The sequence below is a fragment of the Macaca fascicularis genome, chromosome 15 (assembly GCF_037993035.2).
Source record: "Macaca fascicularis isolate 582-1 chromosome 15, T2T-MFA8v1.1".
Taxonomy (NCBI): Eukaryota; Metazoa; Chordata; class Mammalia; order Primates; family Cercopithecidae; genus Macaca; species Macaca fascicularis.
This window is the reverse complement of record NC_088389.1, coordinates 41,844,197-41,867,516: the sequence shown is the minus strand read 5'-3', so window position 1 is coordinate 41,867,516 and position 23,320 is coordinate 41,844,197. Positions and strand designations below refer to the sequence as shown.

The window sequence follows — 23,320 nt, the reverse complement described above, 5'->3', positions numbered from 1 at the left end:
TATCACATACCTAGTATGATGTATGGAAGTAATGCTAGACTAGAGCCAAAATTCGTGTTTGTTTTCAGCTGTGACTTTACTTAGCAGTATGGCCTTAGGCAATTATCCTTCCTTCTTCAGGTCTCAGTGTCCTTCAGTATTAAGTAAGCAGGTCCTAGGAGGCCAGAAGACCCTAAGGATCCTTCTCAATTCTGAAATTCTGTCCTATTAGAAAAGCAACTGAAAGGGCCATGATCAGAGTCTGAGAAGGATTGAGTAGCAGGCTTCTACAGTTAGAAAAAACTACTCCTGATAATTCCATAAATTTCAGAGACTGGCTCAGGGCCAGGAATAAGGGAGGCTATAAATCCATAGCATGTTATAGTATTTCAGGATGATGTCAGGCTCAAGCTATTTCACCTTTTAAGAGAAGCAATGAAACAGGACTGGGGCCCAAGTGCTGTCACTCTGTGAAAAGGGGTGAGTTGGGAGGGGATGAGGTAAAGCAAACAGGGTTAGCCTAGACATTAAGTCTGCAATCCAGTCATCATCCCTGGAACGGTCCTTTCCTCTCATTACCTTAATAATGAAGCTTCATGGAGAGACAGAGAATCATTGGCATTATTGTAGCTGCTTATTTTAGAGCTCACCAGAGATGCAAAGTCCATTTTCCATAGTCACAAGGCCAGTGTGAAGCAGAACAAGGATTGCAACCCATGTCAGCTAACTCCAGCTGGACTCCAGGCTGCCCTCTCCCCATCCCAAGAGATGCTGCTCATGAGTAATTCCTCTGCAGTAGCCCCAGTCAAACCCAATTTATTACAACCATATTTTTCCTCTCTTTTTCTGCTGTTACACCATGATCCCTGGAAAAAGTCTTGGGTGGGAAGCAGATTATGTTTCATGTTGTGATTGACAGAAAATAATTGAGAAAGATTTCCTGTCTCAATTTCTCTTCCTCCCTGCCTCTGCCTGCCCTCTTCTCATACCCAAGTGCATGTGCACACCCACACACTCACATGCCCTCTCACACATCTTTATCTTTGTGTTAGAAACCTCTAAGCAATTCAAAATTGCTCAGAAATTCAATCTCAGAAATCAAGTCCTCCAGTGACCCTAACATGGAGACAGAGTCCTTCTTCAAAATCAGAGACCTCTGCATAGACTCTATGAGTCCCTTGACTGAGCAAGCACACCATTCCAGAGGTTCAGTCTAAGATGAAACTCCACATGCCCATGTGGGGCTTGCCAGCTCAAATCAACAAGACCCTAACTCCTCACTAATTTATAAGATGCTGCTCTACACCTAAAGTGCCTACTTTCAAGGTTCACAGACCTGAGTTTTAACCTTCCCCTAAACATTGTTAAATTTTAAAGTTTAATTATCTCTCTGACAGCCTGTATGCATCTTTCCAATGCCTAACATGAACACAGCACAAATACTACCCATAAATTCTGCTGAGATCTGTTCTGTCTATCTGCCTGAGCCAAGCAATTTTCAATTTTTTGAGGCATGTGGTATAGACCATTGCTTCTCAAACTAGAATATACAGACAAGTCATTCAAGGCTCTTTTTAAAATACAGATTGTACTTCTGTAGGTCTGGGGTGAGGCCTGCGATTCTGCATTTCTACTAAGCCCTCAGGTGATGATCATGCTGCTTGTCCTCAGGTGATGTACTTGATGTATGGAGGTGCTATTCTAGCTGCTCACACTAGATTAGCTAAACCTCACAAACTTCTTTAGATGAGTTAACATTCAGCAAATATTCAACACACATTTAATGAGATACTCAGCTCCAGGCCCTTTGATAGTCATTAACTATAGAATATTGATTAAGAGTCCTGCTCAAGTGACATTAGCTAGTATGAAAACTGTTATAATAGTGAATACAACATGGTGCTGACCTTCATGAGTGTTCATGCTCTTACAGCATCAGAGATGAAGATATGAGGTTCAGAGATGCTAATTAATCCACTCGATGTCACAGAGTTAGTGAAGGCAAAATGAGAACCAGAACCAAGATCTCTGACCCTGAGGGCTTTGTCTAGACAAGAATATGTAGAATATTTGTAAATAAGAGTAGGCCTTACTTTGTAAGGGAGAGGTTGCAGCAGAAAGGTTTACTGGCCCAGAAATCAGAATTTCTCAATTGCTCTCCATTGAAATAGCTTGAAATCACCTTGGGTAAGTCCCTTCACTTCTTTAGGCATTGGCGTTTTCATACGAAAAATGAAGGAATTGTACAAAATGACTTTTGAGATTCCTTCCTGCTCTGATAAGTCATGATTCATGTCACAGGTTGTAACAGCTCTCAGGGCAATGGAGTCCTAGGGTGGAGAAGCTTGTGTTTATTTTGGGCAGCATCTCTTTATTCTTGGTGGACTTGAGGGTTCTTGTACCAAGAATCAGAGTACCTAGTTTGCCTGATTCTCTGGATTTCTCCTTACAGGTGGCATTGTCTTGAACCCATCTTTCTATGGCATGCCTGGGCACACCCATACCATGATCCATGAGATCGGTCACAGCCTGGGCCTCTATCACGTCTTCCGAGGCATCTCAGAAATCCAGTCTTGCAGTGACCCCTGCATGGAGACAGAGCCCTCCTTCGAGACTGGAGACCTCTGCAATGATACCAACCCAGCCCCTAAACACAAGTCCTGCGGTGACCCAGGGCCAGGAAATGACACCTGTGGCTTTCATAGCTTCTTCAACACTCCTTACAACAACTTCATGAGCTATGCAGGTAGGGCCCTACACTCTGTAGGGTGAACAGGACTGGATGTCAGATGTGGGATCCAATCCTGGCTTGGGGGAGCCTTGAACGAGCTACTTACCTTTTCTAAGGATGGAAGGTCTAGCTCTGCCACTCATCCACCTAATGTCTTTGGGTTATTCTCTTTCTGGGTTTCACTTTTCTCAAGACAATGGAATTGTTGGACTTGCATCTCCATGATCCTTCCTAAATGTGCAGCACATTTTTCTAAGCTCGTGGTTGTTGAACTTTTTTTATTTAACCCATGTGTCCCTTAGATAAGCATAAAACTCTCACATTCTCTGTTATTATGTTTTACAAGAACAATAAGATTGCTTTGGATTTTGCAAAGAGAAAATCATGACATGAGATTGGGTATGATTTTTTTTTTCCTAACTGAATATATCTCATCATAGTCCATTTGTGTACCACTAATAACAGTGTTAGGAGCATTAGGGGATACCCTACACTTCCCTTTAGGACAAGATACATCAAGGCCTTTGAGCCCTTTTAGCACCTTTGGCAAATTAGAACAAGACACCCCTTCCTCAGGGCTGTCATAGCCCTTACCACTGCACCTTCAGCTAAGAGTCTTTGTGTTTGTCACAATGCACACAATTGCACATGGCGGGCCAGCATCAAATTCTGTTATCATACTCAACTTGGTGTCTCTTTCCCCGCTAGAACAAGCAAATTCTATCAATGAAAAGATTGCATCTAATACATCATTCTATTCTCAGAAGTTAGCACAGGGGCCAGTGCTTAATAAATGTTTGTTAGGAAAGGAAGAAGTAAAGAAAGAAAGGGAGGAGGGAGGGAGAGTTGGAGGGAAGGAGGAAAATGAATAAATTCTCTTATAACGGGTATATAAAATTTATTATTTTCAAAAGCAATATTTCTACTCATGTAACAAAATATTGTCCAGAAAGGCCTTTAATATGCTCTCTCTCATTTAATTCTCACAACAAATGTGTAGAGTTAGAACTATCCCCACTCTGCAGATGGCAGCATTGAAGCTCACTGAAGTCATTTGCACCAAGTCACATATCTGCCTCCAAGTATTTTTCTCTTTTACTCTTATATTCCTTCTGAAGACAGCTAGCTGATGGTTGAATGGGGAAACTGAGCAACTTCGGTAGCTTTTACACTCTATTCCACAGAGATGCTTCAGGGCACTGCCCTGGTGGCTATATGAGTAGGGCTTTAGGCTCTCATTCCTGCTGGAGCCAGGGAAAGCGCACCCACTTTCTGACTATTTTACATTTCTGTTGAGGTGTTGCCTCATTGCATTTGAAGAGAGGAATTTGCTGCTGGAATGCAAAGGGTTCTGTGATCCCCAGTGGTTCTTTCTGCTTGTCCATTTGGGCTGATGACCCCTGGGGGCCTCTCCAGTATAAGGTTCATACAGTCCAAACCTAAATTAAAGTGTCAATAACCCACCTCTGGTACAATTAAGAGTCTTAGATTTGAGTGCTCAAAAACGACCAGGGTGCTGGGTATTTCCTGAAAAGCAGATTCCCACTGGGCTCCCATTCCCAGCCAAGCTGACACCCCGTATCCGGTGCCCCATCCCCTCATACAACATTGCTTACGTTCCATTTCTGTAGCACCTTTTCTTGGCCAGCTCAACGTACATGCAAAATAAACAATAACATAAGTTTGGAAGTTTGCCGGCCTCTTAGGGGCTAGGAGCTGCCACTAGCTACCAGACCCCCATAAACTAAATCTTTTTTTGTTCCCCTTTGTACAGATCTAAAGGGTGATTGATTTACTGTTTTTTTTAAAGGAACCCCTCAGCTCAGTGACCCATTAACAGCAGAACTAATTCACTGAGCTACGATAACAAACTTACACCCACAAAAGCATATTCAAGGCGACCACGAGCTTTGAAATGTTTGTTTTCCTTAGGATTTCTGATAGATGAGGTGACAAAAGCAGCTGGATGAAATTCAAAATGCAGAACAAGACTGGGTTCTCAGGGCTGCGGAGAGCCACCATGAGAGCTCTCTCCATCAAGACAATTGGGTGAAGACATTGCTGGGTCAACTTCTTCTTGTTGCTTTATCTTCCTGGGTGCTTCTTCTTCAGGCTTGATCACTAGTAGGGAAAAGGTTTGTGGCTCGGCATTGCCAACAGAACTTTCTGTGAAGATAGACATAGTTTGTATCTGTTCTGGCCAGTATGGTAGCCACTACCTGTACTACCTGTGTGGTAATTGAATGATTAAAATACAACTAGTGTGACTAATGACCTGATTTATCAATCTTATTTTAACTAATTTAAATCAGAATAGCTGCGCGTGGCTGGTGGCTACCATATTGGTTAGCTTAGGCCTGCAGTAATTCTTGAATACGTGTGATATGCCGGACACTGTATGAAACTTTTCATAGGCTTGTCTCATTGAATCCCCAAAGTAGCCCAAGGAAGTGCACAAGTTTTACAGATGCAGAAAATGTGGTTCAGATAGCATAAGTATCTTGCCCAGCATCACAAAGTTAAAACAAGGCAAAAGTGAAACCTAAACCCAAGTGTTTCTTACTGCAGAACCTGTGTTATTAACTAGCAGATATCTGCCTCATTTTCTGGTTCTGGGGAAGGTTGAGAGTGCCCCAAATGCTCAGATCAAGCAGGCACCAGGCAGGTGATGGGGGGAAGCCTAATTCAGTAGGCAGGCTGGACGGAGCTCCAGAGGAGTATAGTTACGTGGAATTCTTGGGTAACTCTTGGAAACCTCAGCAGATAAAAGAGCAGCAGACTCAGTTCCACTTTCTGGAGATAATAGGCTATAAGAGTTCCTGGAGGAGGACACTCTGGTCCTCAAAAATGCAGGAAGCCAGGCTTTCTCTAGCCTACAGGAGCAAGTGTCTTGTCCCCATCTTTCTGTATGTCATGGCTTCTTAATATGCACACATAGATTGACCCAGCAATTCCACTTCTAAGGAATATATCCAAAGCAAATAAATCAATTGGTATGCTTAAAGAGTTAACCGTAAGAATGTTCTTAATGATATTTGTTTCCTAAATATTTATTAGGCATTTACTATATGCCAGGTATAGAAAAAAAAATGTATGAATAATTAGAAACTGCTTACGAGCCCAAAGATAATGGATTGCTGAAGTGAACTGCAAGGTATTCATGTGATAGAACATTATAGGGCCACTAAAGATGACAGAGAAGAAGGCTGAAGGACATGAACAGAAGTGGAGTAACATGGTGGTTCAAAGCATGAAATTTGGAGTGAGGAGACCAAAGTTGAATGTTCCGTGCCCAGCTTTGATCTTCAGCAGTTTACTTGTCCTCTCTGAGCCTCAGTTATTTCATTAATACCATTGATGATAAGGATGCTTGCCTTGCCTGATTGTAGGTGTAACGGTACAAGTGAAGCCGTTAGGTCTGTTATTGTTATAAATGCAGATCAATGATAGACTGGATAAAGAAAATGTGGTACATATATACCATGGAATACTATGCAGCCATAAAAAAGAATGAGATTATATCTTTTTCAGGGACACGGATGGAGCTGGAAGCCATTGTCCTTAGCAAACTAATACAAGAACAGAAAACCAAACACCACATGTTCTCACTTATAAGTGGGGGCTCAATGATGAGAACACATGGACACATAGAGGGGAACAACACTCACTGGGGTCTACTGAAGTGTGGAGGAGGGAGACGATCAGGAAAAATTACTAATGGGTACTGGCCTTAATACTTGGGTGATGAAGTAATCTATAAAACTCCCATGATACAAGTTTACCTACGTAAAAAATCTGTGCATGTACTCCTGAACTTAAAATGCAAGTTAAAAAAAAAAAAAAAAAGAACTCTCCTTGGTATCATAATTAGTGCTCAACAAATGATGATTAGTAGGATTATTCATTGACTACTTACTGTGAAAAGGGTCAGAAAGCCATATATATCATGTAAGACCTGTACATATGTATGTGATAAGAATTACAGAAATTTACTGTAGATATTTACGTCCCTATACAAACAGATACATATACATACATATACACACATATACCTTAGACATCAATTTTATTATATATAGGTAATGAGTTCAGGGTAATGTTTATTTTTTGTAACATTTTCGACATATTCCAAATATTCTACAGTGAATTTTTTATTATAAATTTATTATCTACATTTATTATTATGACTATTATTACTATCATTATTTTTAAAAACATCAAAAAGACAGGGAGTTTTACACAAGGCAACTTAGTTATCCATTCACTAGACATTAGTTAGCTTGTTAAATGCTCTCATCAGCTTTATGAGACAGGTAACATCTTATTCCTCATTTTATGGTGGGTGAAAATGTGGTTGACAGGGGGTCAACATTGTGCCCAAGGTCCTAAGTGGAGTGAAGGCATGGTGTTCATGTCCTGAACCTCCATGCAGTGGGGCCTTTCAGCCACAGGTGAACATTTGTTCTTGAGAGCAAGCTTCAGTTAGCAAACCCAGGGTACTGTATCAACAGCGTGGGGACTAGCATAGGCTTCCCAGTGCTGAAGTCCCAAAGTTCTTTCTGCTTTGGGACAAGATGAAGACAGAAAAACAAGATGAGCTGGCCAGTCCTGGAGACCAGAAGAAGTGGCCATAGATTTCAAGAGGGGAGGCATTGGGGGGACGGAAGCCGAGTGGGGCCGACTCTAGACATTAGCTAATTGAGACAGAGTTTTTGTGATAAATGAAAACCCTTTGGTACCTCTCCCAAGATTTTGATAGCTGCTAAGTCTCCAAGTAGTGCACCTTGGGATAGATTTCGACTTCAGCTTTTCTTTTTTTTTTCTTTTGAGGTGGAGTCTTACTCTGTCACCCAGGCTGGAGTGCAGTGGCATGATCTCAGCTCACTGCAACCTTTGCCTCCCAGGTTCAAGTGATTCTCCTGCCTCAGCCTCCTGAGTAGCTGGGATTACAGGCATGCACCACCACACCTGGCTAATTTTTGTATTTTTAGTGGAGATGGGGTTTCACCATGTTGGTCAGGCTGGTCTCGAACTCCTGACCTCGTGATCTGCCCACCCTGGCCTCCCAAAGTGCAGGGATTACAGGAGAGAGCCACTGTGTCCAGCTTCAACTTCAGCTTTAAAGTTCAAATACATTCCTGTCTCCCTACTAGGTTCCATCACCTATCCATTTTTTCAAACTTTTTTTTTATCGACAAATGTGAAAATGTTTCCTTTTTAGGTTATAAAAGAAAAATATACTTTTTTGTTGTGGGGGAAGCAAGTAGAGTAGATATTTATACAGGGAAAAAAACCTACTGTTTTTCAGCATCATTCATTTTGATAAATGCTTTTTGTGCTCTTGCTTGTTGAATTCTCACAAATTCATGGTTTGGAGTTTATTTAAATGCCCCCAATTTATGCACGAGGGAACTGAGTCTTAAAGTTATCTCATTTTTTGGTCATGCCTGATTAGTATTCTGTTCTATGTCTGTGCCTTAAAGTACACAGCCATTTCCCTGTAAATGAACAGATGTGCTATTTGTAATATTTTCACCATTATAAATTATGCTTCAAGAAACATCTTTGTATGTCTATTTTACCCATGTTTATCGTAGAGTATCTATCTTTTGAATCCATAAATTCCTTATTGTTAGATCAAAGAGAATGCATATTTTATATCCTGAATTTTTTTCCTGCTTCCAGTTTTGTAACACTCACACATACATGAGCACACACAAGCATACACACACACCACATACACACTATTTCCAATTCCCATTTACTAGCATTTATCATGGGACAGGCATTGCTCTTAGTACCCCACATCACTGCACCTTGGCTGTGTTTTGAAATGAGCAATCGTGTTATCATCACTGTCTTCACTTCACAGATGGGGTAACTGAGGCACTGGGGGCAGAAAATCACTTGTCCATTTGACTCCAGATTCTATGTGCACTAATCTAGTCGCATGGCTATACTTCTTCCCTTAGCCATCATGCCCTTTTCCTGCATCTAACCTATTCGGTGGCTTTTCCAAAGCTTTCGAGATGAAGTCAAAAGTTCATGGCAACAAAGAAAAAAGTGTCCAATTATCTGGCCCTTTTTGGACTGAGGACTCTTTCCTTGCAATAGGGAGCCATAGAATGTTTGGTATTCAGGAGTTACATGGTGGGAATCTGGGTTTGAGAGAGATTTACTCGTTTATTCACTATACTGTGTTTCTTAAGAGACACTGGGCTCTTCTGCTTCTCCTAATGTGTTAAAGACTTACCTGGGGTGCTGGAAAGGAGATTGGAAAAAATTACTAAGGGGATTTAAGGCAGCTTCTGTATAGAACCTCCTTTACACCTCTGCCCCTTCCCTAAGCTGGATTCTCAAAGCCATGTCTAACTGTCCAGCACCTGCCCAAACGTATTTAATGTTTGTTTGATAAGAAGAAACCAGTATATGCTGCAGGATTCCCAGTAGCGGATTTATTTTAAGATTGCAAGAGCCTTGTGCTCCTCTGTCTGGGGCCTAGCTGTGGGCTCCCTGACCAGGTGGACACCTCTGGGAAGTGGTGTTTTTGGAAATTAAGCCAAAACAGTGCCTTGTCCTGCCCCTGGGGCAGTTGAATGAAACTGCTGGAGGGAGAAATGGGAAGCAAGCGTTCTCCCTCAGGGCCAAGTCTTAGGTCATGCCCTGGAAAAGAGATTAGGATCAAAAGTCGTTAGATCCAAAGACACCTGAGAGATTGTGTTCCAAGCTCCCTTAGCCTCAGACTCAACTCCCATTTATCAACCACCTGCAGGATTTTATATCCATACAATGTCTCATTTATGCTTGAAAAGAAGTTCTCATATCTCATATTGATCAGAAGCACGGCCTTGAAGTCAGGACTGCCTGGGTTCAAATCCCAGATGTATCCCTAGCTTTGTGATTTTAAAATAGTTGTTTACCCTCTGTCAGCTTTAATATCCTTTTGTGTACAATAAGGAAAATAGTAATGCATACTCCAAAACTCGAGAGAAAGGAAGAGGTTTACCGTGTCTAAAGCACAGTGGACCAATGGCAGCACTGAGTGGGAGATGTTACTACTCATATTTTCAGCATGCACACTACTCTCGCTTGTTCCCAGGTCTGCCTGACTCCCTGGCCTGTGCTCTCTGCCTAGGGCACCATGCCTCTGTAGTCGTGCAGCACTTTCTCCTGCAGCCCCTCTCCTTTCTTTTCCAATCTTAGCCATGCAATCTGATCAACCTCAACTATCTCCTTTAGAAGACTTCCTGGTCACCTGCCTGTCCCTGCCCCCACCCATGCTGTCTTCCTCCCTTATCACTGATCGACATCACGGACTTTAGCAGCCTTGTAACAACCTTGACTCATACATTGGACTGGTCTTGACCTCATAACTAGACTGGTACCTCTTCATGGGCAGGAACTTTTAAAGTTTCATCTTTCCATGCCCTTGGGCACAGAGCAGAAATGTAGTAGACACTCAGAAGATTTGTTTGAAGGGCAATATCACCACATCAGTTAACAGTGAAATTAATAAATGAGTAGATGAAAGAATGTGAAGGAGTGAGTTGGAACCAGAGTGCATCAATGAATGAATGAATGAGTGCATAAACAAGTGAATGAATGAATGAATGAGACGTATTGAGTGGGGGTTGAGGGAGGGAGGAAGTAATGGAATTGTTGACTTAGTACCCGGTGGATCTGGGGGCCGTGGGAAATAGCTCGTCTTGCCTGTGTCCTTTGCCATGACCTCCGGGCTGCTCTCTTCCCAGTCTCAGCCATAGTTTTTCAGTTCCATCCACTCTTCCCTCCCTCCTGTTTCCTCTCACCTGTCTCCAGAAGTGATGACTACACTAATTTGTTCACAGGTCATTAACTCTTGAGCGCTGGAAGAGGCCAGCCCTGAGTTGGCAAGGAACGACCTGGGTGCTGGCTCTCGGGCCGCCAGGAGCCGTCATAACTCTCTCGTATGCCTGCCTGCCCTTGCAGCATGATGCTTATCTCTCCCTCTGCCTGCTTGCAGATGACGACTGTACGGACTCCTTCACGCCCAATCAAGTCGCCAGAATGCACTGTTACCTGGACCTGGTCTACCAGAGCTGGCAGCCCTCCAGGAAACCGGTGCCTGTTGCCCTCGCTCCCCAAGTTGTGGGCCACACAACGGACTCTGTGACACTGGAGTGGTTCCCACCTATAGATGGCCATTTCTTTGAAAGGTGAGTGTGCCCTGTGTAATGTTGATCCCTTTCTCTCTCTCCTGCCAAGAAGAGGGAAACTTGGAAGGGAAGCTGAGTTGGAGAGGGATTTTTACTGCATTTCTTGTTCTTGTTCAAAAGGTATCTCCACCACCTAGCATGCTTTAAATTTGGGATCAGGGAATAAATAAATGGTTGTTAATAGAAATGAATAAATAATAATAAATATTTTTAAGTGAATGGGTACTTAGATTCACTTTGTTATTAGAAACTTGGAATCCTCTTTTGCTACAGACCTCCTCTGGGATGGAGGTACTAGTCTTGTCTCCATGAGCTCAGGAGTTGTGATTGCCTAGGCAAAAACGTTTATATTATATTATATTATTATATTATATTATATTTCAATTAGATTATATCATATATATACTTATATATGGATATATATATGGGTGTATCACGTTTGTATATAAGTACATATTTACATAAAAGAATACATATACAAGGCCGGGTACGGTGGCTCACACCTGTAATTCTAGCACTTTGGGAAGCCAACGCAGGCAGATCATGAGGTCAGGAGTTGGAGACTAGTCTGACCAACATGGTGAAACCCCGTCTCTACTAAAACACAAAAAGTAGCCGGGCATGGTGGGGGGCGCCTGTAATCCCAGCTACTCAGGAGGCTAAGGCAGGAGAATCGCTTGAACCCGGGAGGCGGAGGTTGCAGTGAGCCGAGATGGTACCACCACACCCCAGCCTGGGTGACAGAGTGAGACTCTGTCTCAAAAAAAAAAAAAAAGAAAGAAAAGAAAAAAGAATACATATACATATATAACATATAAACACAATTTTTGACTGTGCCAAATTTTTTTTTATTATTTTGTAGAACTAAAGGTAGCATTTTTATAAGACCAGGGAATGATAAACTAAGGCACAAGATACCTCTGTTCTGCTGCCCTGACTGTTCATTAACCACATGGCCTTGAGAAGGTCACTTTCTCTCTCTAAGCCTAATTCTCCCTTCCCTGAAAACTGGGTCTAATGATACTACAGTGGCTTGAAGGTGGAGACCTGAATCAAATGGTCTCTTGTGATACTTTCCCCCATATAGACTCCTTGAGGAGCTCAAGCTCTAAGGGGACCAGATTTAAAAGGGTCATGAAAATAGACCAAGGTATTTGCATCTATTTTGGAATTTTGCCGTAATTCAGGGAAGATTAGTGTATTACCCCTATGCCCAGCCCTTCTTTGGGATGCTTCATCTACTAATGGTGATATATTAATGATGGCAAAAATAATAACCATGCTAACAATTAGTTAATACTACTTTATTGTAGTTGCTGGGATCTATCAAGTGCTTACTATGTGAGGGATTCTCTACCAAATGCTTTACATACAGAATCTTATGTAATCTTTCTGGTAACCTTGTACAAAACGAATCATCTTCCTCATTTGCTAGATAAAAAGAGAACTGGAGCTGAAAGAGGCTGAAAGGTGACCAGAGAGCCATAGAAAGTGGTAGGGACTGGGCTTCAGCTCCTGTTTTGTATTGTGTTATCTCAGACTCCTATGTGCTTTCATTAAGTTGTTTCAAGACTAGAATTGGAGAAAAGGCATTACACTGCCCCCCGCAAGAAAAAATAAATAAAAGCGACAAAAAGAAGCAAGAAATTCTCATTTACAAGTGTATTTGTCTGAATTTGTGTGTATGTCAAAGATATATTAGGCAAAGGACCTAAATAGACACTTCAAGACACACAAATGGCCAACAGCTATGTGGAAGAAATGCTCAACCTCACTAGTCATCAGGAAAAGGCAAATTAAAACCACAAAAAGATATCACCACACCCCTGTTAGAATGGCTATTACCAAAAAGATGAAAGATAACAAGTGTTAGCCAGGGTATGGAGAAAAGGGACCACCTGAGCACTGGCAGTGGGAATGTAGGTTAATATAGCCATCACGGAAAAGAGTATGGGGGTTCCTCAGAACATTCAAAATAGAACTGCCATATAATCCAGGAATCTCAATTCTCTGTATATATTTAAAGAAATTGAAATTAGTATGCCAAAGAGATTGCTACACTCCCATGTTCACTGTACATTATTCACAATAGCTAAAATATAGTCAACCTAGGAGTCCATCATCAGATGAACAGGTAAAGAAAATGTGGTACACAGATGGTCTCCAATTTATGATAATTTGACTTCCACTTTTTTATCTTCACAGTGATTAAAAAGCAATATGCATTCAGCATTTCTTTGAGTATTAAGATGGTATAAACCTATTTTAAGTTGAAAATATCTAAGTCAAAAGTGCATTTTCAACTTACCGTATTTTCAACTTAAAATAGGTTTATTGAGTGAGTCCTAACCCCATTGTAAGTCAAGGAGCATCTGTATATACACAGTGGAATACTACTATTCAGCCTTAAAAGGGGGAAAATTCTGTCATTTTCAACAAAATGAATGAACCTGGAAGACATTATGCTAAGTGAAATAAGACAGGCACAGAAAGACAAATAACTGCATGCTCTCACATATATGTGGAATCTAAAAAAATTGAATTCATAGAGGTAGAAAGTAGAATGATGACCACCAGAGGCAGGTGGGGTGAGTGGGGAAAGGGACGATGTTGATCAAAGGGCATAAAGTTTCAGGTAGATGGGAGGAATAAGCTTTAGTGATCTGTTGCACAGAATCGTGACTAATAAATGATAATGCATTGTATATTTCAAATTTGTGAGAATAGATTTCAAATGTTTTTGCCAAAAAAAATAAGTGTGAGAGATGATGGATTTGTTAATTTGCCCAATTTATTCACTCCACATTGTAAACAAATATCAAAACATCACACTGTACTCCATAAATATGTACACAATCATATGTCAATTAAAATAAAATTTAAAAAATTTTGAAACATATTTGATCCCAGTACCACATAAAATGTGGGCACTAATTTTTCATCACATTACCATCAGTACCTGAGTCTAGAACCTTCTTTGGCAGCTGGCAAATGTGATCATCAGGGCAGGAAATGCACTTCCTACGCTCTCTGTAGAAATTCCCCTTCCCCTGCCCCAGCCATCCTCACTGGGAGCGCAGAGCTGGGTTTGGGAAACCTCGTGTGACACTTCAGAGCTTTCCAGCAGCCCATAGATTTATTTATTTTTTCTGTGGTGATGAGAAGTATCAGACTTTTGGTCAAGCCTTGGCCTCCATTCCACTTAAAAATGGAAGTTTTGTAAATGAAGCTTCCTGTGTATGTATTTAATTTATATTTCATAAAGCAGTTATTGTCCATTAAATAAATACCACCTGATTGTTGGAAACCTATTGGAGGGTTAATTGTTGTGTAATGAGATATGTCTCTATTACACAGTGTCCTCAGCTTCAATCAATATGTTTTTAATAACCTATAGTCAGTTGGTTCTTGAGGCTCATACAATCGCTATTCTGTTCAGTTTAAGATTTCATAACATAGTTATCATACGTTAAATTAAAACTGACATTTCCAAAACATATCTAATTAGAGTTAGCAGCTACATTGACCATAGTCTATGGCTAAAAGAAGTCAGTCCACAAGTTCAATAAATTGTTGTAAAGAAATGGAACTGTCTTTAATGTATATCACTCTCCCACACAGATGGAATTTATACTCATGCAAGTTGGCTTAGTAGAAAGTGTACAAGCTTTAATGTCAGGTCATCCATTTCCCATCCTCAGCTTTATCATTCCCAGTCAATGGGACCTTGAGCAAAGCCATCTCACCTCTGATCCTCTGGGTCTTCTTCCATCAAAATGTGCTAATCATGCCCACGTCACCTAGCTTTTGTGAAGAATTCAGCAAGATAACTGTGAAATGCCAAGCACACACACTCTATGTTCAAGAAATATCAGCTCCCATTTTGTGCAACATTTTCCAGAGCTGTTTAGCTACTTGAAAATTCCCTTTCTCTGCAAAGCCTCTGGTGTTTTCCACTACATCCATCAATGCCAACCTCTCGCCCCTGGCCATCCTCATGTCCTCCTGCTGTTCTCACATCTGTGGTCTAAGAGAATACAAGGGTTTCCCTTAAAAAAACATATTCAGATCCTCCCACAGCCTGTGTCCTCACACATGGGCAACTGAATAAATAATTCAAGGCCACCCCTGGTTTTCCTAACTCCTTTATTTTTATCCGTCTTGCAAACACGTGTTGACTGGGTGGTTTCAGTTATCTGACAATTGGCCATGGTGTATTGGAAATAGTACTGGACTGAAAACCAAGAAACCTGGGTCTGAAGTCTTTGTGACCTCATCCATTCCCTCTGCCTTTGGTCTCAGTTTTCTGATCCGTAAGTCAAAGAAGTTCTGGCCTTTCTCAACCAAGGTTCCTCTTCTAAATTTTAAGATGTGGAAAATGATTTAAGTAACTATTTCCTCATTTCTCCCAAAGATGGTACATAATAAGTACTATTTTAGTTTCATAGGAGACAAGTTAATTCATTATATATAATGGATGCCTTGAAGAAACACTGTCCAATAAGATTTGCTGCAATCATGGAAATATTCTATATCAGCACTAAGATTACAGCCATTAGCCAACTGGGGCTTGAAATGTTACGGTGTGACTGAAGAATCAAATGTCAAAATGTATTTATTTTTAATTAAATTAAATTTAAATAGCCACATAAGGCTAATAGCTGCCATAGTGGACAGCACATACTTAGAGCTTTAAGCTTTGATTTTCATGAAACCCAAGTAAGAAAGATGAGCTCTCCCAGCTTTGGTATCCTGCATGTCTATGATTTCATTGTGCATGTTTGTGTATGTTTATGTGTAAATATAGGCACCCATGAAGACAAAATGAATGCGAAAGTTAGGAAACACATACAATTCCTAGATGTGTAGGACAGGACATCATACATATGCTTCAGCTGGATGATGATTTGTGCACTCATCAAAGTATTTATTGGGAGCCTGGGACATATCAAGAATTCACTGAAACTCAGGTGACTTTATGTGTATCGCCCACAATAAAACATCTAAGGGATATAGAAAGAAGGAATGAATGACCATCAAGGTCAGCATGGTTCCTGAATTCATCCCAGAACATTTGTAATCCCAGTGTCAATCTAAAGCCAGTCATGTGACTCAGAGCCACTAAGCGTGGATTGTGGTCATCCTAAGGGAACTCTGCCTTCATTAGCAGTGCTGAGGAAGTCTCTCTCTCCACTCCTACTTTTCTGCATATGAGTAGATTTGTATAATTGTTATTATTGCTACTCCAAGAGTAACTCATGTATTTAAAATATTGAGAAAATTTAGAAAACCAGAAAGAGTAATAATAGGGGGTGGGATCCATCATCCTATATTCCATTTCCCAGAAATTGCTGCTGATAATATTTTGTTTCATAAGGTTATTTGAACATTGAGATACTGCTGTAGATTTAGCTTTGGATGTGACTTTTTCATTTAATATTATAGCTTACACATTTTCCATGAAGTTGCATAATCTTTATAAATATTTCTGCAATAACTGCTTGCCATTCCATTAAGCATATTAACCATGGACTATTTAATGATTATCTTATCACTGAATATTAATATTAGTGTGCTTGCAAAATTTCCACCTACATATGGGTTCATACTTACAATGATAAGGCTGAGAACGCAAAACCTACAATTTGAAGATCTGCACTAGGTTAGCCATGAGTATTAGCACATGCTTAAGTGACTAGTATCCATCCATCCATCCATCTATCCATCCATCCATCCATGCATCCATTCAACTGCTTATACTGACCAACATTATAAAATAAGTTGTGTGCTGTGCCGTGTGAGATAAAAAGATAGTTATTAGATATTGACTTTGTCCTCAAGGACCTCACAATCTTTTGGGGGAAACTCTCTTGCATGTCGAAAAAAATGTCTTCACAGAGGAAATGATGTCCAAGGTGAACTCGAAGGAGGAGAAACATCAGCCAAGTGAAAAAAGTCTGCAGAGGGGATTTGGGTAACATGACACAACATGATAGGTAGGCACAGCTTATCGTGGAGAGAAACAAAGCTAGAGTGAAGCAGAGGATAGTATGAAAGAGGATTGAATACCACATCACAGGGCATTAGGGGATAAAATCACAGAAAGAGGTAAGCAGGGGCATGACCTGTTCATCTTGAGGTTTGGGGATGATCTCCTGTCAGCTGTGTGGAGGAGGAACAGGGAGAAACCACACACTGTGACGCTTACAAGCACAAGGTTCCTGACTGTGTGAGCCCAGAGGCATAGTGAATGTCTCTGTGAGGGGAAAGCCATAAGGCTTCAGACCTGGCTTCTCCCTTGCATCCTTTCAGGTAGCCAAAGCACAGACGTTCTTCCAGGAATTATGACAGAGTTATCATCAGGACCATTGCACTTTGAGAAATAACGGGTTGTGCTGGGCCATTTCTCAACATCTTCCCGAGATTTCATTTCCAGTCCCTCTGCAGAGGTCACTCAGATTTGCTGGTTTTGGTTCACAACAAGACAGGAGAAGAGGACTCATTCCTCTCCCTTCTCCACAACTGCCTCATAAACAGATGCTAAATCTGGAAAATGAGTAGGATCCCAGAGACTGCTATGGCCAAAGGAAGATTGAATCCAGATACACAAGACACAAGTTGGTAGGGGAAGCCATCGTAATATTCCACTTCTGGGACTGGTCCCATTGAGGGATTGGCTAGCCCCTTGGAAAGCTGCTAAAATGAATTAGATGGCATGGTAGAGAAACTGCTTTTGACTGTAAAATCGAGGAGTGACTCATCCATCCACAGAATGTCAAGGCTGGAAGGTTCTTTAGCCATCATTTAATCCAGCCCTCTTATTTTCAGATGAAGGAACCATGCCCTCTTCGTATTTAATGCCTAAAACACAGGATGGTGTCTGGCACATAATAGGTACCTGATAAATATTGTAAAAGGAGTAAACTTTGAGAATGAAATGGAGCAAAAGGTTTTCTCATAACTACATTGCAAATCTTCAGTGGAACTTTACATGCCTGATAAAATTAAAATTACCGCAGGTGGTGAGTCTTCAGCCTGTTGACTTCGTGCTGCTAAAAATCAGAGAAATGTGTACATCATCAGAACAGAGGCCACTTAGGCCCAAACGAGGTTCTTGCTGGGCAATGGGGAGGCATTTCACTTATGGTTATTTCTAGAAGCCTTGGCATATGTAGGGAGGAAAGGGGGAAACACAGATTTGCTGTGTCCTCTGCCCCATTGACTCTGGCCTAGTCCCATCAGTTGCTCATTCAACTGTTCCTAAGTCGGTGCATTTTCCCTTTCCTTGGCCTCCTAGAGAATTGGGATCAGCATGTGATCTTTGCCTGGAAGGGAGAATCCTGGTACAGTATGCTTTCAACGCCTCCTCCCCAATGCCCTGCAGCCCATCAGGACACTGGAGCCCTCGTGAAGCAGAAGGTAAGTCAGCCTTCTGGAAGCTCACTGACAGGTGGAGTGTGCAAAGAACAGGTCTTTCAATGTATCTGGAGTAGTATGATTTGTATGGGTCTTTCTCATGTATCATTTCATTTGATTAACATCATCCTGCAAGGTTAGTAGTCAAGCGCTCATCCATTTGACAAACACTTTTTGAGCACCTGCACCATCCTAACATGTTCTCGTATTACAAATGAGGAAACAAAGACACTAAGATATTAAAGAGGCGCCCAAGGCCACACACCTGATACAAGCACAGTGTCTTGGGGGTATTTATATATCCTTCAGTCCCCAACTGCTTGTAGTTAGTTACAAACAAGGTCACTTTAGAGTCAATACAAATATTTTGGGGCTTCAAGGCATCAGTGGTCTTTGATTCTTCTTCTGTTATTTCTTAGACTATACAGAGCACTTTCACATGCATTGCAACTATTCCTTTTAATTTCTTCTATGTACCCTCTTTTTGAGATCTATTTACCTGTAAGACACTTAATGGAAGTGCCTTATGATTGCCACTGTTATGGGTTCCACCCACTATCAGACTTTTCCCTGCTCAGGAGTGTCTCACCAGCTTCCCAAGGAACCAATGATCTCTGTGCTTTCTTACATCATTATTGAAATTAAGAGAAGAATACCTTTTGCCAAACGCTTGTTGTCACTTGGCCTCAGAACCAGGCTGGCAGAGGCTCCATACTTTCCTCTTATTGTTTCATCTCCCCATCACTGGTCCTCTGGGTTGTGCACATAGACCCTGCCCCCACCCAGTCCCTCTTGCTCCTCTGCAGGTCAGCTCATGCCAGCAGTCACTGAGCGAGCACACTATTACACCAGTGCATCAGAGGGAGCGGAATCAGTCTTCTCACTGAACACCAGTGAGAACTCCTCCGCTATCCTCTATATTTTTAGAAAGAAGGTTGAAAAGAAAAAGCCAGAGATAGAATAAAGCAAGGGGGAAGGATCAGAGAGGAAAGTGAAGTTGAAAAACGACGGCACCGCACTTTATTTTTTAAAGTAGCTTAAAATAAAAATGAGAGTCAAACTTGGGAAGTCTAAACAAATCCATCTGGAATGTAAAGCAAGAGGGATGTCTGGGAAAAGCCCTCAGTTCAGCCTCACAGAATCACAGGCTATCAGACCTGAGAGGGACGCCTGGGGTCATCAGGCCCGGGCTCCCCCCAAGTGCAGGAATCCCCTCTATGTGCATCCTCACTGAGGTTCCCTGGCACCTGTTCAAGCTCCAGTTTTTTAGAAAGTTCTTGAAATCTGCAATTGTAATTTTTCCACCCAAACTGAACCCACTTTGGGTTGTCACAAAGAATGTGTCTCCGCCACCTGACAACATTTTGCATACTTGCATCTAGTGAACCCGTCTCACTAGTGACCAACACAGGCACTATATGCTGGGCACTGTCTTGGGCACATGGGCAAGGCAATGTTGAGTGTCTGCTAGGGAATTCAGATAAGTAAATGGCCAATTGCCATTCAATGTGAACAGGCTTATGGTAATAGAAGTACCAAGTGGTGCTGGGGGCCCATAAGAAGAGGACTTCATTCTGAACTGGAGACTCAGTCTTCCCACGAAATATCACAACATTATTAACAAGGTGCATCTGAGAATGTGAAAAAGTTTGGTATGTTCACAGAGTGGCTGTTTTCTAAATCTAGTTCAGAGGCTTATGGGGTTCCTGGAAACTTTTATAGGGTGTCCTCAAAGTCAAAAGTATTTTCATAAAATTACGTATGACATCATTTGCTTTTTCCACTCTCATTCACTCCTGAGAGTCCAGTGGAGCTATCTGATAGACACATGACATGTGATGTCATTTGTGCTCTGATAGCTAGTGGAACACACTCTTACGTATTCTTGAATTTTCAAATTTCTTGGTTTTAGTTTACAATATGGAAACTACTAATAGATATAACCTGCATAAGCAAAAGTTCAGTAAGGCTGTAAGAGTTTAAGTAGGTTCAGAACATGTAAAACAAGGTGGAGGTGGCAGAGGTAAGACTCTAGGTGAGATGGATAATGGCCAGGTGAGGAAGGGTTTGGATTCACACCGAGGGCAATGAGAAAACCACGTGCCTTAGGGCATGATATATGGTATGACTTGGGTGTCGTAAAGATTGTTCAGGCTGCTGTGTGAAGAAGAGATCAAGAGAGTTTGGTTGCTGGAGGAAGGGAAGCAGCAAGGTGGTTGTTGCCAAAATCCAGCTGAGGAATGATGGTGGGCTGGTGAGGTCGGTGGCTGTGAGAATGGAGAAAAGTTTATGGGGTTGAGAGGTACTTGGAAGGTAGAATTAGCAAGATTCTCCCCTGAGATGTCTCTGGCTAAAATTATCTTGCTTTGTTCTACCACTTGTTTGAATAAAATTATTTCCAGACATCTCCCCACACCTACATCCAACGCGACTATTAGTTGGTGAAGTTTGCTCCTAGTTTGTTCCTGACCTTCTTAAAGCATAATATGCAGAATGGAGTTCAACTGGAGGCACTGAGGTCTCTGGTTCCCTGAGCCAATTCGGAGCTCCAAGGAAACTCAGCAGCCCCGGGTTTTCCTCCTATGTAAATTTAGTACATGTGGGCCAGGAAAAGACACTGTTCTTTTTTTAGAGCATCCTATTACAGTCTCTGTGATCCTTTTGGCTCAGACCCTTTTAATATCCTTGAAGAAATAAACTTTTCCATGAGCCAAACTCTGCAATTTATTCCTCAACTCATTCTCATCCTATTTATCTTTGCATGTTTAAGTTTTTGGACTTCCCAAACTAACTTAAAACACCCAAATTCATGAGCAATGCCAGACATATCTGTAGGATTGGGGAAAAAACATGGGGAGTGCAGGGGAGAGAAAGGAGGAGGATTGGATCATGGTCTCAGACCTACTATTGATGTACTCTGTGCCCTTGAGTGAGTCACATAGCTTCTCTGAAAATGGCATTGTATCCGCAGAATGAAAAGTTGAACTATAATGTGTCCCTTCCAGCTCTAATATTCCATGGAGCTGTAACTTCTTTTCATATAATCCCATGTTAACTAGCAGAAGACTCTTCATTTGACAAATCTTTATTAGAAATCTGCTGCATTTCATTAACTTCATTTCAAAGAAGGTAAATACAGTCATAGAACTGTTTGCCTTTGTTCATAGACAGTGGTTGTGCTCCTACCTCTTGAGTAAAAACTGTATTTCATACATAAATATTTTTGAGATATTTGATGCCATGTTATATCTGTAGCCTATAAATTAGATAAATATAAATTTCTTGATCTGACTGACTCAAATCCCAGTTAAGATCACTTATGCAAGTATTAAATAGATCCCAAGTGTTGGGTTTTCCATGAGAGATTAGCACATGGCACTAACTGTTTTCATTTTTTCTCATTTGTGTGTTTTCTCTATTTTTCTGCCCAGAATATTTCAGGTGTTCTTAACTATTCACCTGGAAAAAAGCTTGGCAGCAAGTTTTTATAACTATATTTGTGTCAACAGCTGCAGTGTGTATATACATAGATATATAATGGGTGCCTGTATGGTGTTTCACAAATGTAAATGTAGATCAGCATGAGTATGTATAAATATATATGTCTATACACATATATGACCTTATTTTTAGTGGACAACTTATATAAATATGTAATTTTTCATTTAATCACCATATATACAAAAGAATATCTATTAATAATGAAGTAACAGGGCTTCTGCGCTTATTTCTCTTTTCTTCTTTATTCTTTTCTCCACTTCCACACTTCCTCCTCCCCTTTCCTTATCTCCTTCCTTCCCTTCTCTCTTTGCTTCTTTTCTTCAGCTCCTGTCCTTACCTTGCAACTACATGTCCAATCAATCTACCAGCTGTGTTCATTTTTCCTCCTTTGGAATTCTGACTTGCCATCTCCTTGCATGCTTTTTTGCAGTTCATGTATTGTCTGCATTAGTCCAGTACTCTCCTAACTGGTCTCACAAGACTAAAAGCTCCCTGAGAACAGAGATCATGTTGGCAAACTTATTCTCTTGGAGCCTAGCCTACCTCTGGACACACACCTGGCACTGAATAGTTACTTTTTGAATAAATGGAATGAATGGGTGGATGGATGGATGGATGGGTGGATGGATGGATGGATGGATGGATGGATGGATGGATGGATGAATGGATGGGTGGATGGATGGATGGATGGTGTCTGTGTCTCTAAACAGTGTTTTTTCTTTTATTTACTTACTTTCTTTTTTTTTCTTTTTTTTTTTGAGATGGAGTTTCACTCTTGTTGCCCAGGTTGGAGTGCAGTGGTGTGATGTCGGCTCATTGCAACCTCTGCCTCACAGGTTCAAGCGATTCTCCTGCCTCAGCCTCCCAAGCAGCTGGGGTTACAGGCATGTGCCACCACACCCAGCTAATTTTGTATTTTTAATAGAGACAGGGTTTCACTATGTTGGTCAGGCTGGTCTCGAACTCCTGACCTCAAGTGATCTGCCCGCCTCGGCCTCCCAAAGTGCTGGGGTTACAGGCGTGAGCCACCACACCAAGCCAACAGTGGTTTTCCTAAAAGGCAGCTCTGATGTCACTCAGTTGCTTAAAATTTCTCAGTAGCTCTTCATCTATTTCAGTATAAAGTTCAGTTTCCTTAATGTGGTATACAAACTACTTCACAATCTTGATTCTACTTAGCTTACCAGCCTCAGCATTTGTGGCTCTACTATTGTACTCAAAACCATAGTAACCTTAACTGACACTCTCTCCCAACTGTTTTCATGCTTGGAATACCTCCTCTTACCAATATTTTCCTTGTTAATACCTCCCTACTTTCCAGGACAGAACTAATATATTTATGAGAATCTATTAATGATCTCATCCTATTCGAGGTTTACAGCAACCCTGAGGTAGGTAACATTACAGTAGGTAACACAGTAAGAAACCCTATAACTGATATTTTAACCCAACTTTCATTCCTTCAAAGCCTGGCACACTGCCTGGACCAACAATATCA

General features: G+C 41.2%; 1 protein-coding gene across 2 annotated transcripts in view; it reads left to right on the top strand.

Annotated features, from left to right (window-relative positions):
* Nucleotides 1-23,320, top strand: part of PAPPA (pappalysin 1) — a 246,711-nt gene that overhangs the window by 54,719 nt on the left and 168,672 nt on the right. The window contains exons 4-6 of one of the 2 annotated variants that reach the window (XM_015436678.4): nt 2,432-2,725; nt 10,713-10,905; nt 18,203-18,324. In XM_015436678.4, coding sequence (XP_015292164.2) covers nt 2,432-2,725; nt 10,713-10,905; nt 18,203-18,324 — 609 coding nt within the window. Of the gene's footprint in view, nt 1-2,431; nt 2,726-10,712; nt 10,906-18,202; nt 18,325-23,320 lie in introns of those variants that run through there. The other variant, XM_074016697.1, reaches the window with a different exon arrangement.